General features: G+C 37.7%; 1 protein-coding gene across 4 annotated transcripts in view; it reads left to right on the top strand.

Annotated features, from left to right (window-relative positions):
• The window catches only part of PARD3B (par-3 family cell polarity regulator beta), a 1,305,457-nt gene that overhangs the window by 1,219,729 nt on the left and 66,102 nt on the right, over positions 1–19,626 (top strand). For 3 of the 4 annotated variants that reach the window (XM_020972847.2, XM_020972848.2, XM_078147494.1), the window contains one exon: positions 16,015–16,094. The exons of the other annotated variant lie outside the window; for it this stretch is intronic. In XM_020972847.2, coding sequence (XP_020828506.1) covers positions 16,015–16,094 — 80 coding nt within the window. The remainder of the gene's footprint in view (positions 1–16,014; positions 16,095–19,626) is intronic. 4 annotated transcript variants of the gene reach the window in all.

Genomic DNA, 19,626 nt, shown 5'->3' with positions numbered 1-19,626 from the left:
TTAGGCTCTGTGGTAAGCTTTCTATGACCCAGCCTGGTGGAAGAAGAGGGAGTTTTGGTTAATCAAATATTCTAGTACTTCTGAGATCTTTGATTTTGTCAGGGTTAAGCATTCTTTCTGCAGAAGCAGATCACAAGTTTACCACTTAGTAGATAGTCTTTAAGTGTTTCTATGTGGGGAAAAAGAGTTTCTATGGCTAAAAATTCACCATTGTATGACCAACCTAGACTAGAATCTTTCTAGACTGTTTAGATAGCCTTCCTGGCTACCCTCTACCTTTACTCATTCCTGTTGGATCACCATTAAAGGTAGGGGAGTTGGAATACTCCTTGTTCCCCATTGCTATTTCAGGTTCTCCCCCTACCTCTATCCTCATTTGAAATCCATGCAATTCATATCTACCACTCAATCAAAATCCTGGCAGCTGTTGTCTACAGACCTGCAGATTACTCCCCTTCCTTCCTCAACAAATTCAGTACCTGCTCACAGTTTTTCTCTCCTGCTCTCCTAGGGGACTTACATACGTATTGTCTCTCCCTCAAACACTCTAACCATTCAGGTCTTTAACTTACTTGTTCCCCATAACCCACTCCTCCACCCAACCTCAGCCACACACAAAGATGATCATATTCTTGATATTGCCATCACCCACAAATGCAATACCACCTCCATGTTAAAGGGTTCCAAAATCCCCTTATCTGACCATTATCTTTTGGCTTTCTACCTCTCCCTCTGCCTTCCTTTACCAAACCCTACTCGTCATGCACACCATGACCTTCAATCCATTGACCCCTCAGTTCTCTCCCAACCATCTCCCCTGTAGAAGCCATTCTCTCCTCTTTTTCCCTATCATGGCACCCTCCCCCAGTAAACCAGTTCGACTCTATACTGTCCTCTTATCTTGAGTGCCTGGCTCCATCATCATATCACCAACTGTACCTTGCCAAGTCTTATCCTTACTTGACTCCCACTATCTACTGCCTTCAAATCTACACCAATGTGGCTGAATATAGGCAGAAAAAACCAAGCAACCATTCTGACTGAATCCACTACAAATTTTATGTTATGTAACTTCAGCTGACCCCTCGCTACTGCTCAGCAACCCTTTTACTCCTGCTTTATCAATTCACAGTCCCACTCTCCACAGCATTTCTTGCTTTTAGTCCCTCCTCAGACCTCCATGCCTCCCCTCTGCCCATCCTCCCAGCTGGGAATCTTGCCTCATATTTTACAGAAACAATTGAGACAATTCACCATGAGCTCCTTCTTCTCCCCTCTTCCTCATATCATATCCCTCAGATGCTTTCTGCCACTATCTTTTTTACCTCATTTCAGAAAAGGAGGTGGCCATATTCCTCCCCAAGGCTCCCCCTCCACCTGCAAAAGTTTCCCCATTCTATCCCCTCTCCAACAGGATTGCTCCCTCTGTCATGCCCACTCTCTCACTTATCTTCAATCTTGCCTTGTCTACTGGTTCCTATCCTACTGCCTACAAACAAGCCCACATCTCCCCATCCTCAAAAAACTCTCCCTTGAGCCTTCCATTCCTGCTGTCATCTCATATCTCATCTTCCTTTTGGGTCTAAACCCCTTCAAAAGGCCATCTTTCTCTCTTCTCATTCACTTTACCTACAGTCTAGCTTCTGACCTCCTCATTCCACTGAAACTCTGTCGCCAAAGAGAGTTTGCCAAATCCAATGGCTTTTTCTCGGTCTTCATTCTTCTTGACTTCTCCGTAGCTTTTGACACTTTTGATCACTCTCTTCTCCTTGATTCTCTTTTCTCTCTAGGTTTTCAAAGCACTGCTCTCTCATGGTTCTCCTCTTATGTATCAGTCCACTCCCCAGTCTCCTTGGTGGATCTTCATCCAGATCATGCCCTCTAACCATAGGTGTCCCACAGGATTTTGTCCTGGGACCTGTTCTCTTCTGCTTATATACTAATTCACTTGGTGATCTCATCAGCTCCCAAAGGTTTAATTGCCACATCTACACTGATGAATCTCAAATCTATCTATCCTACCCTAACCTTTCTGCTGACCTCCAATCTCCCATCTCCAATTGCCTTTCAAACATCTCAAAATGAATGTTCAGTAGATATTTTAAATTCAACATGAATACTAAAGTTGTTATCTTTCCCCCTAAACCTCCCCACACCCACACATGATTTTTCTGTTACTATAAAGAGTGATGTTATCCATCAGGCTTTCAACCTAGGTGTGTATTCCTCAACTACTCACTGTCTCACACTCCAACCCCCATGTCCAGTCTGTTGCCAAAGCCTGTCAATTTTACTCTTGCAACATCTGTTGCAAAAGTTCCTTCTCTCTGATACAGCTATGACCTGGTGCAGGAAATTTGCAATAGCTTGCTGGTTAGTCTGGCTGCCTCACAGATCTTGCTACATGAAGCCACCCTCTATTTGGCCTCCCAAGTGACTTTCCTAAAGTGTAGGTCTAACCGTGTCACTCACATTCTAGTGGCTCCTTATCACCTCCAAAATCAAATACAAAGTCCTCTACTTAGCATTCAAAGCCCTTCATAATCTATCTCCCGGCCCCCGAACGTTCCAGTCTTCTCATGCTTTAGTCCCACCACGTACGCCCTCTTTGATTCAGTGACACTGACTTCTTTGATGTTCCACAAACAAGGCTCCCCATCTCTTAGCTCTGAGCCTCTTCTCTGGCTATCCTCTATGACTGGAATGCTTTCCTTCCTCGTCTCTGCCTGCTAGCTTCCCTGACTTCCTTCAAGTCTCACCTAAAATCTTATCTTTTACAAGTAGCCTTTCTCAACCTCAGTTAATTCTAGTACCTTCCTTTTTTTGATCATTTCCTATTCGTCCTGTGTATGTTTGGGAGGAGGACATCTCCAGTCATCCTGATCTATATCTTGCCATTGAACCCAGATGTTTCTGGAGGAGAAAGTGAGGCTGGTGAACTTGCACGGCCTTCCCTCACTTAAATCCAATTCACTTGCAAGTCATGGCATCACCTTCCTGATGCCATGATCCTCTTTGAGAATGCAGAACCAAAAACAATAATTTGTCCTGTATAGCTCATTTGTATGTATTTGTTTGTTTGTTATCTTCCCCCATTAGACTGTGAGCTTCTTAGGGACACTGACTATCTCTTACCTCTTTCTGTATGCCCTATGTTTAGCTCAGTGCCTCACATATAGTAGGTACTTAATAAATGTTTATTGCCTGACTGATGGACTCTAGACTTCACTAGGCAATTCATAGAGCTGCATACCTTAAAACACACACACACACACACACACACACACACATCTTACAGCCTAAACTTGGCATTAAAATTTTTTAATACATTCTCTTTTTCTAAGTCATTCTTACCATACCGTTTAATATATCATCATAGTGGCATACTGCTCATGTTGAGGGTCTGGTGGGTTTGCCCTCTAAGAATGAATGACAAATTGCATGAGACTGATGCTACTGATACAGGATCCCTTAGCTTGCTGATTCATGTTGTTTAGTTAAATTGCAATGCCTGGAAGATGAATAGAAGGAAAGCAAAATGCTGATGAGCAGCTATATCGTATAGGCATTGGACTTTACAAAGAATTCTTTCATTTTAACATTAGAGACCCTAAGAACTTCTAGTCTAACCTCCTCAGTTTTACAGATGAAAAAAGAGACCTACAGGGGTTAAGTGACTTATCCAAGATGGTAGAGGTAGTTAAGGGGAGATCCAAGATTCAAACTGAGATTCTCTGGCACCAAATTCATCATTCCTTCTACTGCACCATGTTCTTAAGGTGCTGTCTAGCTGTGACACTCCATGATTTGATTTCCAATATTTTTTTCTAATTCAGCGCCCATCAAAAAAGTTGCCCCTGTTCCAATTTTTTTCCAACTATAGACGTCTCCTGCTATGTAAGTAATTACATAATGAATGTTCCTTATATGATGAATGTTTCTAACAACTCATTTGTAAAACAAATCCATTAGGCAGCTATGTAGTGTGGAAAGAGTGTTAGACTTGTAGTTAGGAAGTGCTTAGTTCAAATTAGGCTCCAGACACTTACTAACTATGTGACCCTAGGACTCATCTATAAAATGGGGATGGTAGCACCTACCTCCCAGCATTGTTGCAGTGATAAAATGAGATAATATATGTAAGGCATTTTGTATACACTAAAACAATATATAAATGCTCACTTATTAATCAGTGTTTACAACTGAGTTGTCACTTTTTAATACTTAATATTAACTTTCTTTGGAAGGAAATAAAAAGGTCAGAAATGTGTGAACATTTGTAAATTACAGAATTGTTAGATCTCATAAAACATGGGACATTTGTCCCATTGATAGTTGAAAGTAATGATGTAGAATGTAATCCTATTTCTTAAGATCTTTCTTCAAAAGATGATTCTTTATTAAAATAACAGATATTTAACTAGTCCCTTATTTTACAAACAAATCAAAATATGCTATAGAGCAAGATTTAAAGAAATACAAATATCTAGGTACATTGCATGTTTTCTCTTTTTCACTACACTTAAATAGTTAAAAGCTCTTGTTTAATCTAATTTTGTGTTTAATTCTCAACTCTAAGAGTTCACTCTAATTCTCTTCCTAGAGTCAGAAGCCTTCTGAACTATCTTCACTACAGCTGTGCTTCTGAATTTCAAATCCGTGCCTTGAAAGCTTGATACTTTGACCTCCTTCCCACCCCCATCTCTCCCCTGCTTTAGGTACCAAATCCATCAATTATCTACTTATTCTAATTGCCCTAGATAGGATTTAATCCATGCCTAAATTCTGCTAATCCAGTCTCTCAAAGGGGAAATTAAGCTTCCATCACTCTGTGGTTTGGCTATATCAAATCCCTGTGTCTTGTCTCTGTCGATGGCCAAGCAAATAGAGAAGGCTAAAGGTAACTGAGTTTTTATCATACTTGGGGGTGGTCTTCCTCCAATCAGGCTAAGGTTCCCATGACAACCAACTTGTATCTCTTTCACTCATTCCTCTCAACTTCCTCTCTTGCTTAATTAAAGTATAATCTGCATAGAAAGGGGATTTCATTAGTTCTATAGGCTTCAGCATTTTACAACATGCTTTTTACACAAAAGATTTCTTTTTTAAAGAGGGTTCTAAACTCTTCAAATAATCATTTAAAAGTTATATACTAGTTCCCTTACATTGGGGAAAAATTTTCATTTACAAATTCATTTTCATTTGATTACATACTTGTTTGGGTTGGAGTGGGGGAAGAGGCATGTATTTTTGTATCATTTAACTGTTAAATATTTGAGAGTAGAATTAATGTTTGATTTAGTGCTTATAATGTATTAGGCCTACAGGGCCTCAGATCTCCATCCTCATCCTGGTGTGTTGGGAAAGTGAGACTAGTGGCAAGGAAAGAGGGGCCACCCCAACCAGCTGGACCTTTTGCCTTGAGAATTTACTACTCCATACCAAAGCAGAGCACCCACCTTGTAAACGGAGGCACCAGTTTGATCTGGGGCTATTGCCCTCTTCTCAGACATGGACAATAAAAACTGCTGACTGAACAGAGTTATTTTCCTTCAGGGGATCCCAAGCCACTGTAGAAACCCTAGTCTTTTAAGAGATGTTTCAGTCCAAAGGTAGAGCTGTTTAAGTATCCCTAGACTGAGAAAAGTCCTCATTCTTCACAGCTTTGTTAGAGGAACTGCTCTTCCTGGACAACCTCTGTGCACTGACCATTCTTCCTTAAGCTTTTCCTGCTAGCTTGTCAAACTACTCACCCAAGCTACTCACTTGAATCCCCAAATAAACTCTAGTCTTTCCTTGGGGATGTAACCCAGTGAGCCTGCATCAAAGTGCTCTGTGCTCTATGAGCAAAGCAGAATTATAGTATCTCAAAAGAAACATGAGATGCACAAATTTAGAGACATTTCCCTCCCAAATGGTCGTACGGACTATTTGTGCCTGACCTGTGGCAGAGCCTTCCACGCTTATATTGGTCTAATTAGCCACAGTCAGACACACTATACACCCTACATAGTGATGTCATTTTGGTCCACTTTGATTGCAAAGGACAATAACAAACCTCTCATAACTATGCCCTGACAGCTACTGTGAACCAAGCAACCTCATATCATACCCCTAATAGTATCTGTCCTGATCCATGGCAGGACATTGTACAATTGACTTTGTGTGTTGGACAGAAATTTAACTAGGAATTTGTATGTCCCAAAAAAGCTTAAATCTCTCTCTCTCTCTCTCTCTTTCTCCCCCCTCTCCTCTCCTCTCTTCTTTCTCTCTGCTTCTCTGTCCAACAGTCTTCTGCCTCTGTGTGTATCTTTCTCTACCTATCTCTGTCTCTCTCATCTGTCTCCCTTCTCTGACTTTTTCTATGTCCCTCTGTTTGTCTTTTTCCTCCCCTCTCCTGTCCTTTTCTGCCTCTCCCTCTTCCTCTCTCCCTTTCCTTCTCTCTCTCCCCACCCTACTCTCTGTTTTATGTGTCTCTGACTCTGTACATGATGAGAAGCTAGGAAATCTTTTCATCACCAAAGTGGAATGTTTTTTAGAGAATTAATAGTATCATTGAATTACAAAGCATATATTGAATATATGTGGATATATACATGTAGGTATTTGCTGGAGGCTTCCACATTCATGGCACAGTGACCAGTTCTGTAACCAGAGAAGTCCTTTACTGCTCTGGCCATGATTGAAAGTAAGATTCCCATGGCATGTGAGTGCTGTAGCATGACGCACAAAATATTAAACTAATATTGTTTTTATTTTCAGTAATGCTGAAGCCCTCAACATAGCTTGCTTAGATATTCCTTTCATATGAGATTCTCTTAAAAGCTACTGTATAAAGTTGTTGTTGCTATTGTAATCTGCAGTAATACTAAGCTTTTGCAGAATGAGGACCTTGGTTACAACTCTTCAGAATTTAGACTTTTCAGTCGCAGAGATAAGATGAAGTTTTCCAGAGGCAGTTGATATTTGCCCCCAAAAAACTTAAGGAGAAAGAAATTATTCAAATGAATAACACCCCCAAAAAGGTACTTATGAAATCTAATTTGCAATATCAGTGACAACTGAAAACTGATTTCTTAATTATTCAGTCCTATCTTTGTACTTTGCAAACCAGGAAGAGATGGGAATTTTTGCGCATTATCAGTCACTTAGTCAATTACAAAGTGATGCTGGAAGCTATTTGTTATTCATAACTGAGAAGGTGGGACTAACTAGCTCTTAATCAAATTGACTCATGTATTAAATATGGATTCTACAGATTTCAAAATGTTTGAATTCTTATGTTTAAAAAACCTTTAGTCCCAGATTATTGATCTTGGAATCATTAAGACCTGGGTTAGTTCTGCCAATGGTAATTACTATGTGGTCCTGGGTGAGCCATTGAACTTCTCTGAGGCTCACTTTCCTCATCTATGAAATGGGCATAATGGGCATAACAAGGTTGTTGTGAGGCTCAAATAAGGTCATGCATATAAGCAGTTTGAAAACCTTAAAGTGCCCTATAAATGTACATTAGCATTATTCTTATTACTATCCAATATCTCAAAGGGCTTCTTGGTGAATGTGTCTTGTAGGGCTTATCAGCTGATAGAATTAACTTCTGTGAACTCATTAAAAATGCACAGCATTAAAATAACAGTTATAGATGCATCATTTAAAGCATCTTGTAGAACTAGGGATATTTTGGGGGTCACCTTTTCTTCTTTTAGTAGTATAGTCCATGATTGATATTGTTCAAGAATAAAATAAATAAAAAGATCAGAGGAATAAGTGATTTAAGAAGAATAGTAAATTCTCAACCAAATTGAATAAGCAGTGATTACCAATAGCCAATGCTTAATGCAATTAACCCCAGCCCCCATAAGCCATTGCTTATTTTGCTCCTAAAAGATATATGACACATTAACCTCTTGCAGATTTCAGGGATCAGTTTTTGCAGTAACTTTCCTTTTTTATCAGATCTGTGTTGTCGTCTTTCAAGGGTGATTTTACATCTTGGGCAGTGCAACAACATCTTTATTTGGGGGTAGACAGATGGGGAAAGGAAATGGGGCTGGTTCTTTAAGACATAGAACCAGAGTTTGCTTTTCAGGCTTATTGGACACTATTAACGACAGGAGGAGCTGAGACTCATCTGATAGATGGAGCCAAATTTGTATCCACAATCAGTTTCTATGGTAACTGTATCTTAGGCCACAGATACAAACAGAGCTGGGCAGGAGATGACTGATTTTATTTGCTTTTTTTTTTCAAGAGACCAGAAAATAGATATTTCAGGTTTTTGAGAGGCTAACGTTCATGGATGTTGGTTACACAAGTTTTACCTCAAAAGGACCCAGTAAAATACTTAGTATTTTCAGGTAGTTACAGGTAACTTTGTTATTAATGTTATTTCAGTAACACTGAAACCTTCAACATAGTTTGGTTAGATCTTCTTTTTGTTTGGGATTCTCTTAAAAGCTACTATATAAAGTTGTTGTTGTTGTTTTAATCTGCAGTAATGTTATTCATGGTAGGTGTTGAGTAATTACTGTGTAGCAATACAAAGGTTTAAAAGAGGTAATATCCAGAGACAATTAATTATAGATTACATTAATAAATATTCAGTTACTACAACTCATGAAGCTAGCAAGCATTTCACGTGAAAGTTGAAACTCTTTACCAAGTGAATTTATTCAGTGAGAAGTAACATAGTTTAGGGTATAAAGAGTCAATGTCAGAATCAGAAAGACACTTGGATTCAAATTCTGTCTTTTATATGTGCTAGCTGTGTGACCATGACCAAGTCACTTGATATCTGTGACTTCAGTAAATCTTACAATGGTGAGTTACTAATTTGTATAAATGGAAAAGGCTTCCACATCAAAAATTCTCTGAGGTGGTGAAAATACAGGTTCAGACCACACACACACACACACACACACACACACACACACACCAGTAAACTAGTTAATCAGTTGAACTTTCTTCATTTGCTATTTTTAAAAATTGGCAGATGCGGCAAGCTTGTCTATCACTGGAATACCCGGTTATTTAGAGATTACTGAACGGCTGAAATAAAATAAGGAAAAATCAGAATAGCAGAAATAACTATGAATCTTTGTGAGTTCTCTGTTTCTATACATGCCATATTTATAACTATGTGTATTCACACATATGCATCACATTCCTGATGAGAAGGAACCGAGCAATCTAATTAGATCAATTTCTCCTTTGAAAAAGTGTTATCATTTTTCTCACAGAGCCATAACTAAGGCAGAGTGACTGGGATATGTCCCAGGACACTGAAAGTTAAAGGACACAAAAATTAGATGCTTATACTTCTTTAACACTGGAGCTTAGCACATAGCCATTGCGTATATAGTTTGCTTATAGTACTCATCTATGAGCCTCTGTAGTAACTGACTTCCCTGTCCAGCTCAAATAAATTTGTCTCACTTATGTCTTTTATACATACATATATATGTATACATATATATATATATATTCCAAAATTACATGTAAAAATAATTTTAACTTTTTTTTGTTTTGAGTTTTGAGTTCCAAATTCTATCCCACCTTCCCTGCCTGCCCCTCTCCCTGAGATGGTAAGCCACTTGATAGAGGTTATATATGTGCAATCATGTAAAACATATTTCCATATTAGTCATTTTGTGGAAGAATACTTGGAAGGAAGGAGGCAAGCAAGGAAGGAAGGAAGAAGAGAAAGAAGGAAGAAAGGAAAGAAAGAAAAAGAAAGAAAGAAAACTTCAGTTTGTATTCAGATGCCATCAGTTCTTTCTCTATAGGCAGATGGCATTTTTCATTATAAGTCCTTTGGGACTGTCTTGATTATTGTGTTGCTGAGAATAGCTAAATCATTCATAGTTTTTCACCTTACGATATTGCTGTTACTATATACAATGTTATCCTGGTTCTGTTCATTTCACTTTGCATCAGTTCATGTAAGTCCAGGTTTTTCTGAAATCATCCTACTTGTCATGTTCTATAGCACAATAATATTACATCACAATCATATACCACAGCTTGTTCAGCCATTCCCCACCTGATGGGCATCCCTTCAATTTCCGATTCTTAGCTACCACAAAAAGAACTGCTATAAATATTTTTGTACAAATGGTTCCTTTTCCCTTTTAAAAAAAATCTCTTTGGTTACAGGCCTAGTAGTGGTATTACTAGATCAAAAGGTATATGCACAAGTTTTTAACCCTTTAGACATAGTTCCAAATTGCTCTGCAGAGCAGTTAGATCAGTTCACAGCTCCACCAACAGTGCCTAGTTTTCCCACATCTCCTCTAACATTTATCATTTTCCTTTTCTGCCACATTAGGCAATCTGATAGGTATAAAGTGGTATTTCATAGTTGTTTTAATTTGTGTTTCTCTAATCAATAGTGATTTGGAGCATTTTTTTCATGTGACTATTGATAGCTTTGATTTCTTTGTCTGAAAACTTCCTATTCATATCCTTTGACCACTTGTTGATTGGGGAATGACTTGAATTCTTATAAATTTGATTCAATTTTCTATATATTTGATAAATGAGGCCCTTATCATAGATACTTGCTATAAATTTTTCCAGTTTTCTGCTTTCCTTTTTATTTTGGTTGCATTGCTTTTTTTGTACAAAAACTTTTTAAGTTAATATAATCAAAACTATCCATTTTACATTTCATAATGTTCTCTATATCTTGTTGGTTCAATTAGTTCTTGTATTATTTTCCCATCATGAATTATTGAGTTCATTTGTGTATGTGAACCAAGCTGTTCACTCCAGGTGCCCAAATGACCAATTGTGGTTCTGAGTATCCTTACTGTGAAATGTCTTCATAGTGGAATATGCTCCAAGATGGGCTGATTGTTTCCTGAAAGTCTTTAACCCTATTTAAGTAAGTTCCTTCCTAAAATTCTTCCAGTTCAGTTTAGTTAGGGCAAGGTATTCAGAAGAAGCTTTTTCCATAGCAGGTGCATGGATTGCTACTTTGCAATGGCAGGCTACCGATACTAAATGAAATCCACTTTTTCCAAAATAGCCTCTAAATGTTATGCTGTGGATTTTAATCTTATGATGTATCTGGCAGCACGGGACTCATTTTTTGTAATGGATCTGAGCAAGACATATTTGTAAATGAGGATGTTTTGTACAGGTGAATAAGCCTTATTGCAACTCTCTGCACAGCCTTTCCATCACAGCAGCTTTTAAATCTCTTCAGCAAAATTGACGTATGGTGCATAAATTACAAGATTGGCAGAAATGTATTCTAACCTGTAGAATGTGAAAAACATGTTAATTTTCAATTGTTTCCGCTTTTTTACAATCAGACATTTTCCGAAAACCCTGCGTGATTTATTCTTTTCTTTTTAATGAATTGTTAAAAATGTTTGAAAAGGCATTAAATCTTCCCCTCTGCCATTAATCTACAGATGGGGAAAATAGGGGGGTTAAATGGCCTCTTACTATATTGCTTTATAAAACTGCTGATTCTAGCAATGCCAAGATAGAAGTACATACTAATGTAAGGAGCCCTGAATGCAAACAGCAAGGTCTTTACATTTATAGAGAAAAGACTAATAGCCTCATTTTAACAAGGCTCTTAACACCAGGCCTTTAGCATGCATTGAGTGAATGGAATTGGGAGAACTCCCATGGACTAAAAGCTTCTTAATTCAACATTCGTACCTAACATGGAGCCCTCCTGATAAGCTCTCATAATCTAGCCAAGGAGGATTGCCATGTTGAAAGCACACCAAGTTGAACTTTTTAAGTAATTTTGAACATTTCATTTCTTAAGTCACATCACTGATGGAAAGAAAAATACATTTGAAACCCAATTGTGTGCTCTAATATAACAATGTTATAGAAAATTCTAGATTTCTGTTATGACTTAAGTCAAGATTGTTTCTCTCAACTATGTGTATATGGCATTACATCCAAGTTGTTTAAAAAAAACAGTTGAGGGCTAGCAAGCAAGAGAGATAAAGTGTTTTTTTAAAGGAATCCTACTTTCAATGGATTAGAACTTCTGACTTTTTTTGTGAGGAGAAAGGTTCCTCACAAATTCTTTACTAGTTGCTTTGAGCAAATCTAAACCTGTTTTGTTGGTAACAGCACACAAAAAAAAGAACCATGACTACACATGCCTGCATACCTCCTCTTTTCTCCTGCCCTCCCCCCCCCATGTCTCTACTTTGGCTCTGTAAGTAAGTTTTGGCAACCGCCAATCTCTAGTACCATACAATTTCCTTAACAATTTCCTAGCTACAAAATGGAGTATTTGTGGGAAGAAAGCAATTTACTTGAAAAAGTCCTTGGAGTTTTGATGAACTCCAAGGTCAACATGTGAGTGTGTTTTAGCAGCCAAAAAATTCCAATTGAATTTTAGGCTGGATTAAAAGAAACATGAGGTCTACTATAGCCTACCCTGGCCAAACCACATTGGGAGAACTGTGTGCATTTCTGGGAAGGACATGATGGTAACTGTTTGAAGGACTCTCACATGAAAGAGGACTTAGGCTTCTGCTTGACCTGAGAGGGCAGAACTAGTAGCAGGGGTTGATAGTTGCAAAAAGGCAAATTTAGACTTAAGATAAATTTCCTAACAAATAAAAGTATCCAGAAATTATATTGGGATGCCTTTGGAGACAATGGGTTTTCTATTATTGATGTACTTTAAGCAAAGATATAATGACCACTTATTGAATATGTAAGGAAAGAAATGCTCATTTAGGTACAAATTTCACTAGCTGGCCTCTCAGATCTCTTCTAACCTGAAGAGTCTGTTTCATGTAATCTTTGACAACCAAGGCAACACCCTATAAGGCCACCGCCTCTAATTGGGATGTTAAAAATGAATGGAACTGAAGAAGAGAATCTATTTTCATCATCATCCTTAACATCTGTTGAGCTCCTGTTGTGAATACAATTATAAGAGTTGTTTATTATATATACTTAAGAAGCTTAGACTATGTAAATGAGATATTGATTCATTAAGATATGACTTTAGTGAGTCTGTGATTTTGTTGGTATGGACACTCCCTCTATCAATGTAGATCACAAGCCCTGGACATCTTTTCATCCTGTGTAATTCTTGCATATTTACATTTTCCCACAAATCCTTTACATTGGATCTACCTAAAATTCCCAAAACTTTCATCCTATTTTTTTGCCATCCAGAACAGAAGTGCCCAGGGGCAAGAAGCCTTCAAAGTTCTGTGAGTGCAGCCTTGTAGCTAGATAAAAATGTAATTGGGAAATGTTTAACAAAATAAATAAAAATATAATACAACACAGATAATGTTAATTTGTGGTTTTCTAAGTCAATATGTGAGTCTAGGATCTTTTTTGACAACCCTGCCCTAGAGGGTATTAATATACCACTTTGGCTGCCCATCTGTTGTCTCTCTCTCAAATTATATGACTAACTGAGCACCTTTCCTCTTCATGCAAATCTCCAAAATATCTTTCATGCAACTTTTCATATTCAAGTTATCATTGGCAATATGCTAAATCTTGTTTATACTTTATAATACATTTGAAATATTGATATAAAAAGTGATGCACTTTTGTAACAGTGAACAGTTGAGGAGCTTTGAGAGCACAGTACAGATTCTTAAATGTGACTCAACCCAGTCTCTTGTTGCTATTTGCATACAAGTGCATCTCACTGTCCCTCTATCATGCCTTTTCAGGGTCCAGACATTGATGGAAAATTCAGTAGGCTACTTGTCCAGCTCTTTGTTATGGCCAACATACAATCAACTCTACACAGGAAAAACAGTCTCAAATTTCTGCGGACTTCATTGAGAAGCTTATGTAGTCATCCTAAGCTCAATACAATTAGAACATTGACATTTGAAATATAAATCTAAACTAAGCATTTAGATTATCCATAAGGGGGATAGGGCATTGAATATAGAGTCCAGAGAGACGTAAGTTCAAATCTTGACCCTGCTATGTATTAGTTGTGTGACCTAGGACAAATCACTTTCCCTTTCTAATCTGTTTCTTTTGAAGTTAAATGAGATCATGTATATAAAATGCTTTGTAAACCTTAAAATGCTATATAAGGTTGGTGATGATGATGATGATGATGATGATGATGATGACGACGACAGCTTCAATGATGATTCAGAGCTGGAAGGGATAATCTATACCAACCCCTAATTTTATAGAGGAGGAAATCAGATCCAAGAAAGGTTGATAACTTGTCCAAAGTCACACAAGCAACAAGTAGCAAGGTCAGGCCAAGGGCCAACAATTATAAATCCAATACCCTTTTCATAGTGTCATGCTGGTTCTCATCATCAGTAAGAAATCCTATCTGAACCTTAGCGAGGACAACTTCCATTATACAAGCAAATATTTAGGGTTAACGTGTGCTAAGAATTTAAATTATAAATAAATATAAATAACCTAAGTAGACAGATGCGTGGTATGTGTAGACAGGCTATAACATATGACACATACACACAGGTACAATATATATATGCAAACATACACACATATATGTAGCAATACTAATTCCATGGTGTACTTGAACATATATAAGTATGTTTATACATATACACATGTATGAGAATACATCTACCTGAATAATTGACAGGCTATAAAATGCTACATAAATATGATGTTATTGTTATGATTATTACCCTTCCTACAAGACCCACCTCAATTTCTCTTCCATGAAGCTTATTAAAAGCTAATTATTCCTTTCTCTGAACTCCAATATTATTTATTATCTGTATCAACTCAATTACACTCTGATGCCTCAGTGTGGTATTGAATTAACGTTGGGTTCTCATAGGCTATGCCAGCAGAACATAAGCTCTGGCCTGGCCTGTCATACTGCAAAGACTTTTGGAGACTATATATGTTTTGTACAAGAATCAACTGAGCTTAGAAAGATTCATCACGAGATTGCCTCAGGGTGATGAATTTTTTTGGCCAAAGCAATTCAGAAGTACTGTCTATGAAGGGGTAAAGGAGCTGCATTTTACATCATTGAAGAGAGGACTGACAAAAAAGAAATCAGAGATCCCCTTATAGTCAGAAAGACCCAAGTTCAAATCCTTCCTTAAAAATTTACAAGTTGTATGACCCTGGATAAGTCACCTAACCTCTCTTAGTATCCTCATCTGTAGAATGGGAATGATAACACCTATTTCACAGGGTTGTTATGAAGATCAAGTGGCATAACATATGTAAAGAGCTTTGCAGACCTCAAAACAATATCTGAATGTTAGCCATCATTATTATATCATTAATGAATGTCTACTCTCGTATTATCTTCTGATCTTCTCCTTTGAGAATAATACCTGTCTTACACTTCTTTTGAATCTTCCACAGCACCAAACACAATGCCAGGCACGTGGTTAGGGCTTCAATAAATATGTCTTCCTGATTTGTGGGCTTAAGAGGACCTCTCCTCTTAAGTCAATCAATTAGTATTTATGATAAGCCACCAGGCCATTTACTACATGCTCAGCATTGTGCTAGTAAAATTAGACATCTCTGCCCTCCAGGCACTTATAATCTACTTGACAATATAAGGCATGAAATGGCAACAAACAATACAGTGTAAAGAAATGGTGAAAAAAAATTAAATATAAGTAATACAAGTTATAAGTGCTATAGAATTCAAAAGGGAAGAAATTTAGTAACAACCATAGTAGCCAATGAGGTTTTCCTGAAAGCAGTGGCCTTGTCCCTTGGTTGGACTTCTATTTAGCCAAATACGAGTTGTTTGGAAAAAACAAGTTTATAAATAATGGGTTCAATCCCAGTACAGGTTATAGGAAAAGGGGGTTACTTGGATCTCAATTTTTGCGTAGAAGAACTGACTCTGTTGTTAGGTACCTTATGAATTCATCTTCAATCCTTGTAACCATTCTGAGTCTCTGCTTTGCCATGGTTGATTTTTGGCGTGCAGCACAGCACTGATTATAATTTGTGATGCTTTGTCAGTAACCAGGGTCTATAATTGATCTTCATCTCTAGTTACTTTTCTCTCCACAGGTGTCTGGAAAAAGTCCAGATGGGAGTTCACACAACCTCTGCTTTGAGGGGATGGAAAGACAATGTGCATCCTTACCAAGGTAGATCACTGAGGCAGCTCTCTTTGCCAATTCATCCTCAACTCCAGCCTTTTGAGTAATCTGCATGAAACAGGCTCTTAAATAAGGGATTATGGTATAATTTCCTTCCACTGCCTTCTGCTGCAGCCTTGGAGCCTATGCTATAGCATCACAACTATGCTAAGAATTGAAACACTTGTGGGGCTTTTTGCAAGAAGAAAATAGTATGTCATTGCAATTGAACATGCCAGCAAGAATATTGGATGCTGAATAGAAATCCTAAACCATCGCTATAAAACCGACACTAAGCATAGAGCATCAGGTCCAGAGACAATATCGTAATAAATCCCCTGTCCAGAAAGTTGCCTATGAGTATCTACTGACCTTGGAGCTTAATGTTACTAGCAAAGGGTAAAATTTGACCCAGGGTCCCACAGGAGAGTAACATGAAACTGACTTGAATTATTCTGTGACTATCTTCTCTGTGGCAATAACCAAATATTGCTCCAAGGAGCACATATTCTTAAAAGTTGCAAACTCATGATACACAACCATGTGGGAAAAGTTTGCCTGGCAGTCCTATCATAAAGTGATCCATTTATGCCGTTACTAAACACCCTTGAAAATGAGATCAAATTTTCAAAGGTTGTCCCTCTTATCCTGTGACTGAAGACTAATTCCGGTCTCATATTAGCAGAGCATGACAAAATGAGAACTTTCAAAGAAACAAAGTCTTGTGTGAATTAGGGAGCTAGAATAAGAACTAAGGAAAAGCTAGTTGAGAAAGGGGAAAAAAATAGAAACATAAAGAAATAGCTCACCTTTTTTAAAGGAGTAAGGGCTCATTAAAAATATTATTTCTCCAGTCTGAACAGCATCAGACTTGAAACAACCCTTTGCCCAGAAATGTAGTTTCCTCTTTGATTCAATGGAGAATAATGTGTTGCCATAAGTTTCCATATAATTTAAAAAATAAAATAAAATCCTAAATGCTAGATCAGGTGTGCTTTTATAAGTTGTGCAGTGATCTCCAAAAGTGGAAAAAATCCTAAAACTAGTTAATAATCACTTTAAACAATGAATGGGTACACTGTCCAATGCACATATTAAAACAAATCAACAAATCTGTCTTCCTTGTATCTAAATGTATTTGAATTTTCTCTCTTTGTCGTATGTATTCTCTCTTTCTCCCTCTTTCCTTTCTCCTCTTCCTGTTTTCCTAGCTTGACATTGTTATTTAGGTTTGGTTTGGTTTCTTATGGGGAACCCACCTACACTTTCCTATAAGGTCTGTTGATTATAGTAAAGGCAGATGGAAAGTAGTGTGTTTTCATGAGAGAGCTAAAAGTAGTCAAAAGCTTTCCTGACCAACAAACATGGCCCTCACTCCCTATGGAACTGTAGTGTGAAACTGACTACATGGATCTACAGACTTGTTTCAAATAAGAGCAAATGAAACCTCTAATGAAATCTAACATAACAATTATTAGTCATCATGTCCCCCAAACATCCTAGAACAGTTTCTTTCATTTTATAAGCACTGAAATGCTGAAATCATAGTTGAATATAAACAAGCTAGTTTTAGGATTAAACACTGGAGGAGGCAGTTTTCTGACAAAAGCATCACATTCACAGTATTGTGTGGGGCTGTATCTATCATCAGAATGTGTGAATTGACAAAAAAAAAATCCTTCCAGCAAAGTGGATGTGTCTGTAGCTGAACTGTTCAACTTCTAATGAAAATAATTTTGACAAAAAGTACATCCACACAATGGTAGCAATGATTAGATGCACATGTGAGCAGACCTTCATTGCTACCTGGCAACCAGTAGTAGCCATGGTGGAGAGGAAACAGAATTTAGATAAACATATGAAAAAGAGTTCATTGGAATGGTTTCTTGTTTTTTTAATGAGGAAGATAAGACTAGATTAACTGTATCAGTTTCTAAAAAAGGAAATGCAAAACAATCCCAGAGCACTTGCTCAAATCTGTAGATGATTGAGTATACAGAAAAGAGGGTACTGGGAGATAGGAGGGTTTCCTAAGCATCTCAGCTAACTTGGATAGAAGCATACACTTGCTGTTTAAATGCCCAGGACATTTTCCTTGCTTTAGGGATCCTTTTTTTCCCCTCAGGTTTAACTCTATAGTTAATTGAGGCACATTGTCTCCTTTTTTCAGAATTGAAGAATAGTATGTCTCTGCTTGTCCTTTCTTCACAAAAGGAGGAAGGAGCTTTAAAATATTAATGAAGTTAAATTTTTAATTAAAAATTGTGATAATTCTGTCAGTTGAAAAGAAATGCCAGCCTTGGAAGAAACTTAATGGGCATTGGGTTTGTTTGGAGCCTCTTTTGTTAGTGTGAGTACCTTGTCAGCATTCAAAATATGCTCCAGCATGTTGATTTGTCCAAAAAATCTGAAAGCATAGAATCAAAAGGACAATATTTCCCCAATGAATTCATTGCTGGGACCAAATGGTACCAGGAAACTTGATTGGGGCAGGGGTGGAGGTGGTGTTAGTTAAAATGGGTGCATATAGCCTGTCACCACTACTTTCAAAATAATGGAAAAAGCAGCACACAAGAGGTAGAAGGAAAAAGAACATTCTTAGCACTCGGAAGATTTTTTTTTCCCTTTTACTGCTTTGAGTACAATTTTGGAAATTAGTGCACGGCCTTGTAAATGAGCATCAAACATTCACTAAAACGATCGCTTTAACCAGTCCTATTACCACCACCACCACCACCACCACCACCAATTTACTTTCATAGGTAAACCAAAGGAAATCAACATAGCATCCCTTTCTATTTGCTCAGTACAAATTATTATTTTTCCTGAGTGAGCATGCAAATGGCTATTTCTAAGGCCAGGACAATAGGAGAACAATAAATATATGTATTTTTTTTCAGACTGTCTCTTTTTCATTGAAAATATTGGCTCCAATAAAGCTGGGAAGCAAATACATCATGAAAACTCTTCTATTTGCTCCCAAGCTTTTTTCTACGCAGTCATTTCAAAACACTATGTCTTCATATAAGTTTTGATTTTGCCATTCAGAGAATTCTTATCCCCTGGGAGCACAAAAAGTAATTCCTTCTCCATTAGGACCCAAGCCTGGGCTTCTGGCTAAAGACTGAGATTGTCCATCACAGAGCTAGATTCATAATCCATGATGGCAATGTAGATATGATCTGTAGCTTTGTTAGTGTCTAGTTGATGGATCCCATTGGTGAGAGCATGGCATTAAGGAGACCAAAATTTGATTGATTGTGCAGGCCAATAAACTTTCTATTGCAGCATAGCCCTAAGTCCAGCCAAGCGTCTTAAAATATGTCATCATTCACAAGTACAACCAGACTGATGTAAGTGGAGGAAAAAGCACAAACCCAGAATGGTACAAAAAATACCCACTATGAAATCAGAATATCTTGGATTCAGATCCTGACTAAAGTACTACATATATGACCTTGGGTGAGTCGCCTTTCTGGGTCTCAGTTTCTTCATCTATAATATGAGGGTATTGGGCAAGATGACCTCTAAGGTCCCTTCC

Source organism: Phascolarctos cinereus, unplaced genomic scaffold, assembly GCF_003287225.1.
Source record: "Phascolarctos cinereus isolate Bilbo 61053 unplaced genomic scaffold, phaCin_HiC Scaffold_7;HRSCAF=346, whole genome shotgun sequence".
Taxonomy (NCBI): Eukaryota; Metazoa; Chordata; class Mammalia; order Diprotodontia; family Phascolarctidae; genus Phascolarctos; species Phascolarctos cinereus.
The sequence above is the reverse complement of the archived record's forward strand: the minus strand, read 5'-3'. Positions and strand labels throughout refer to the sequence as shown.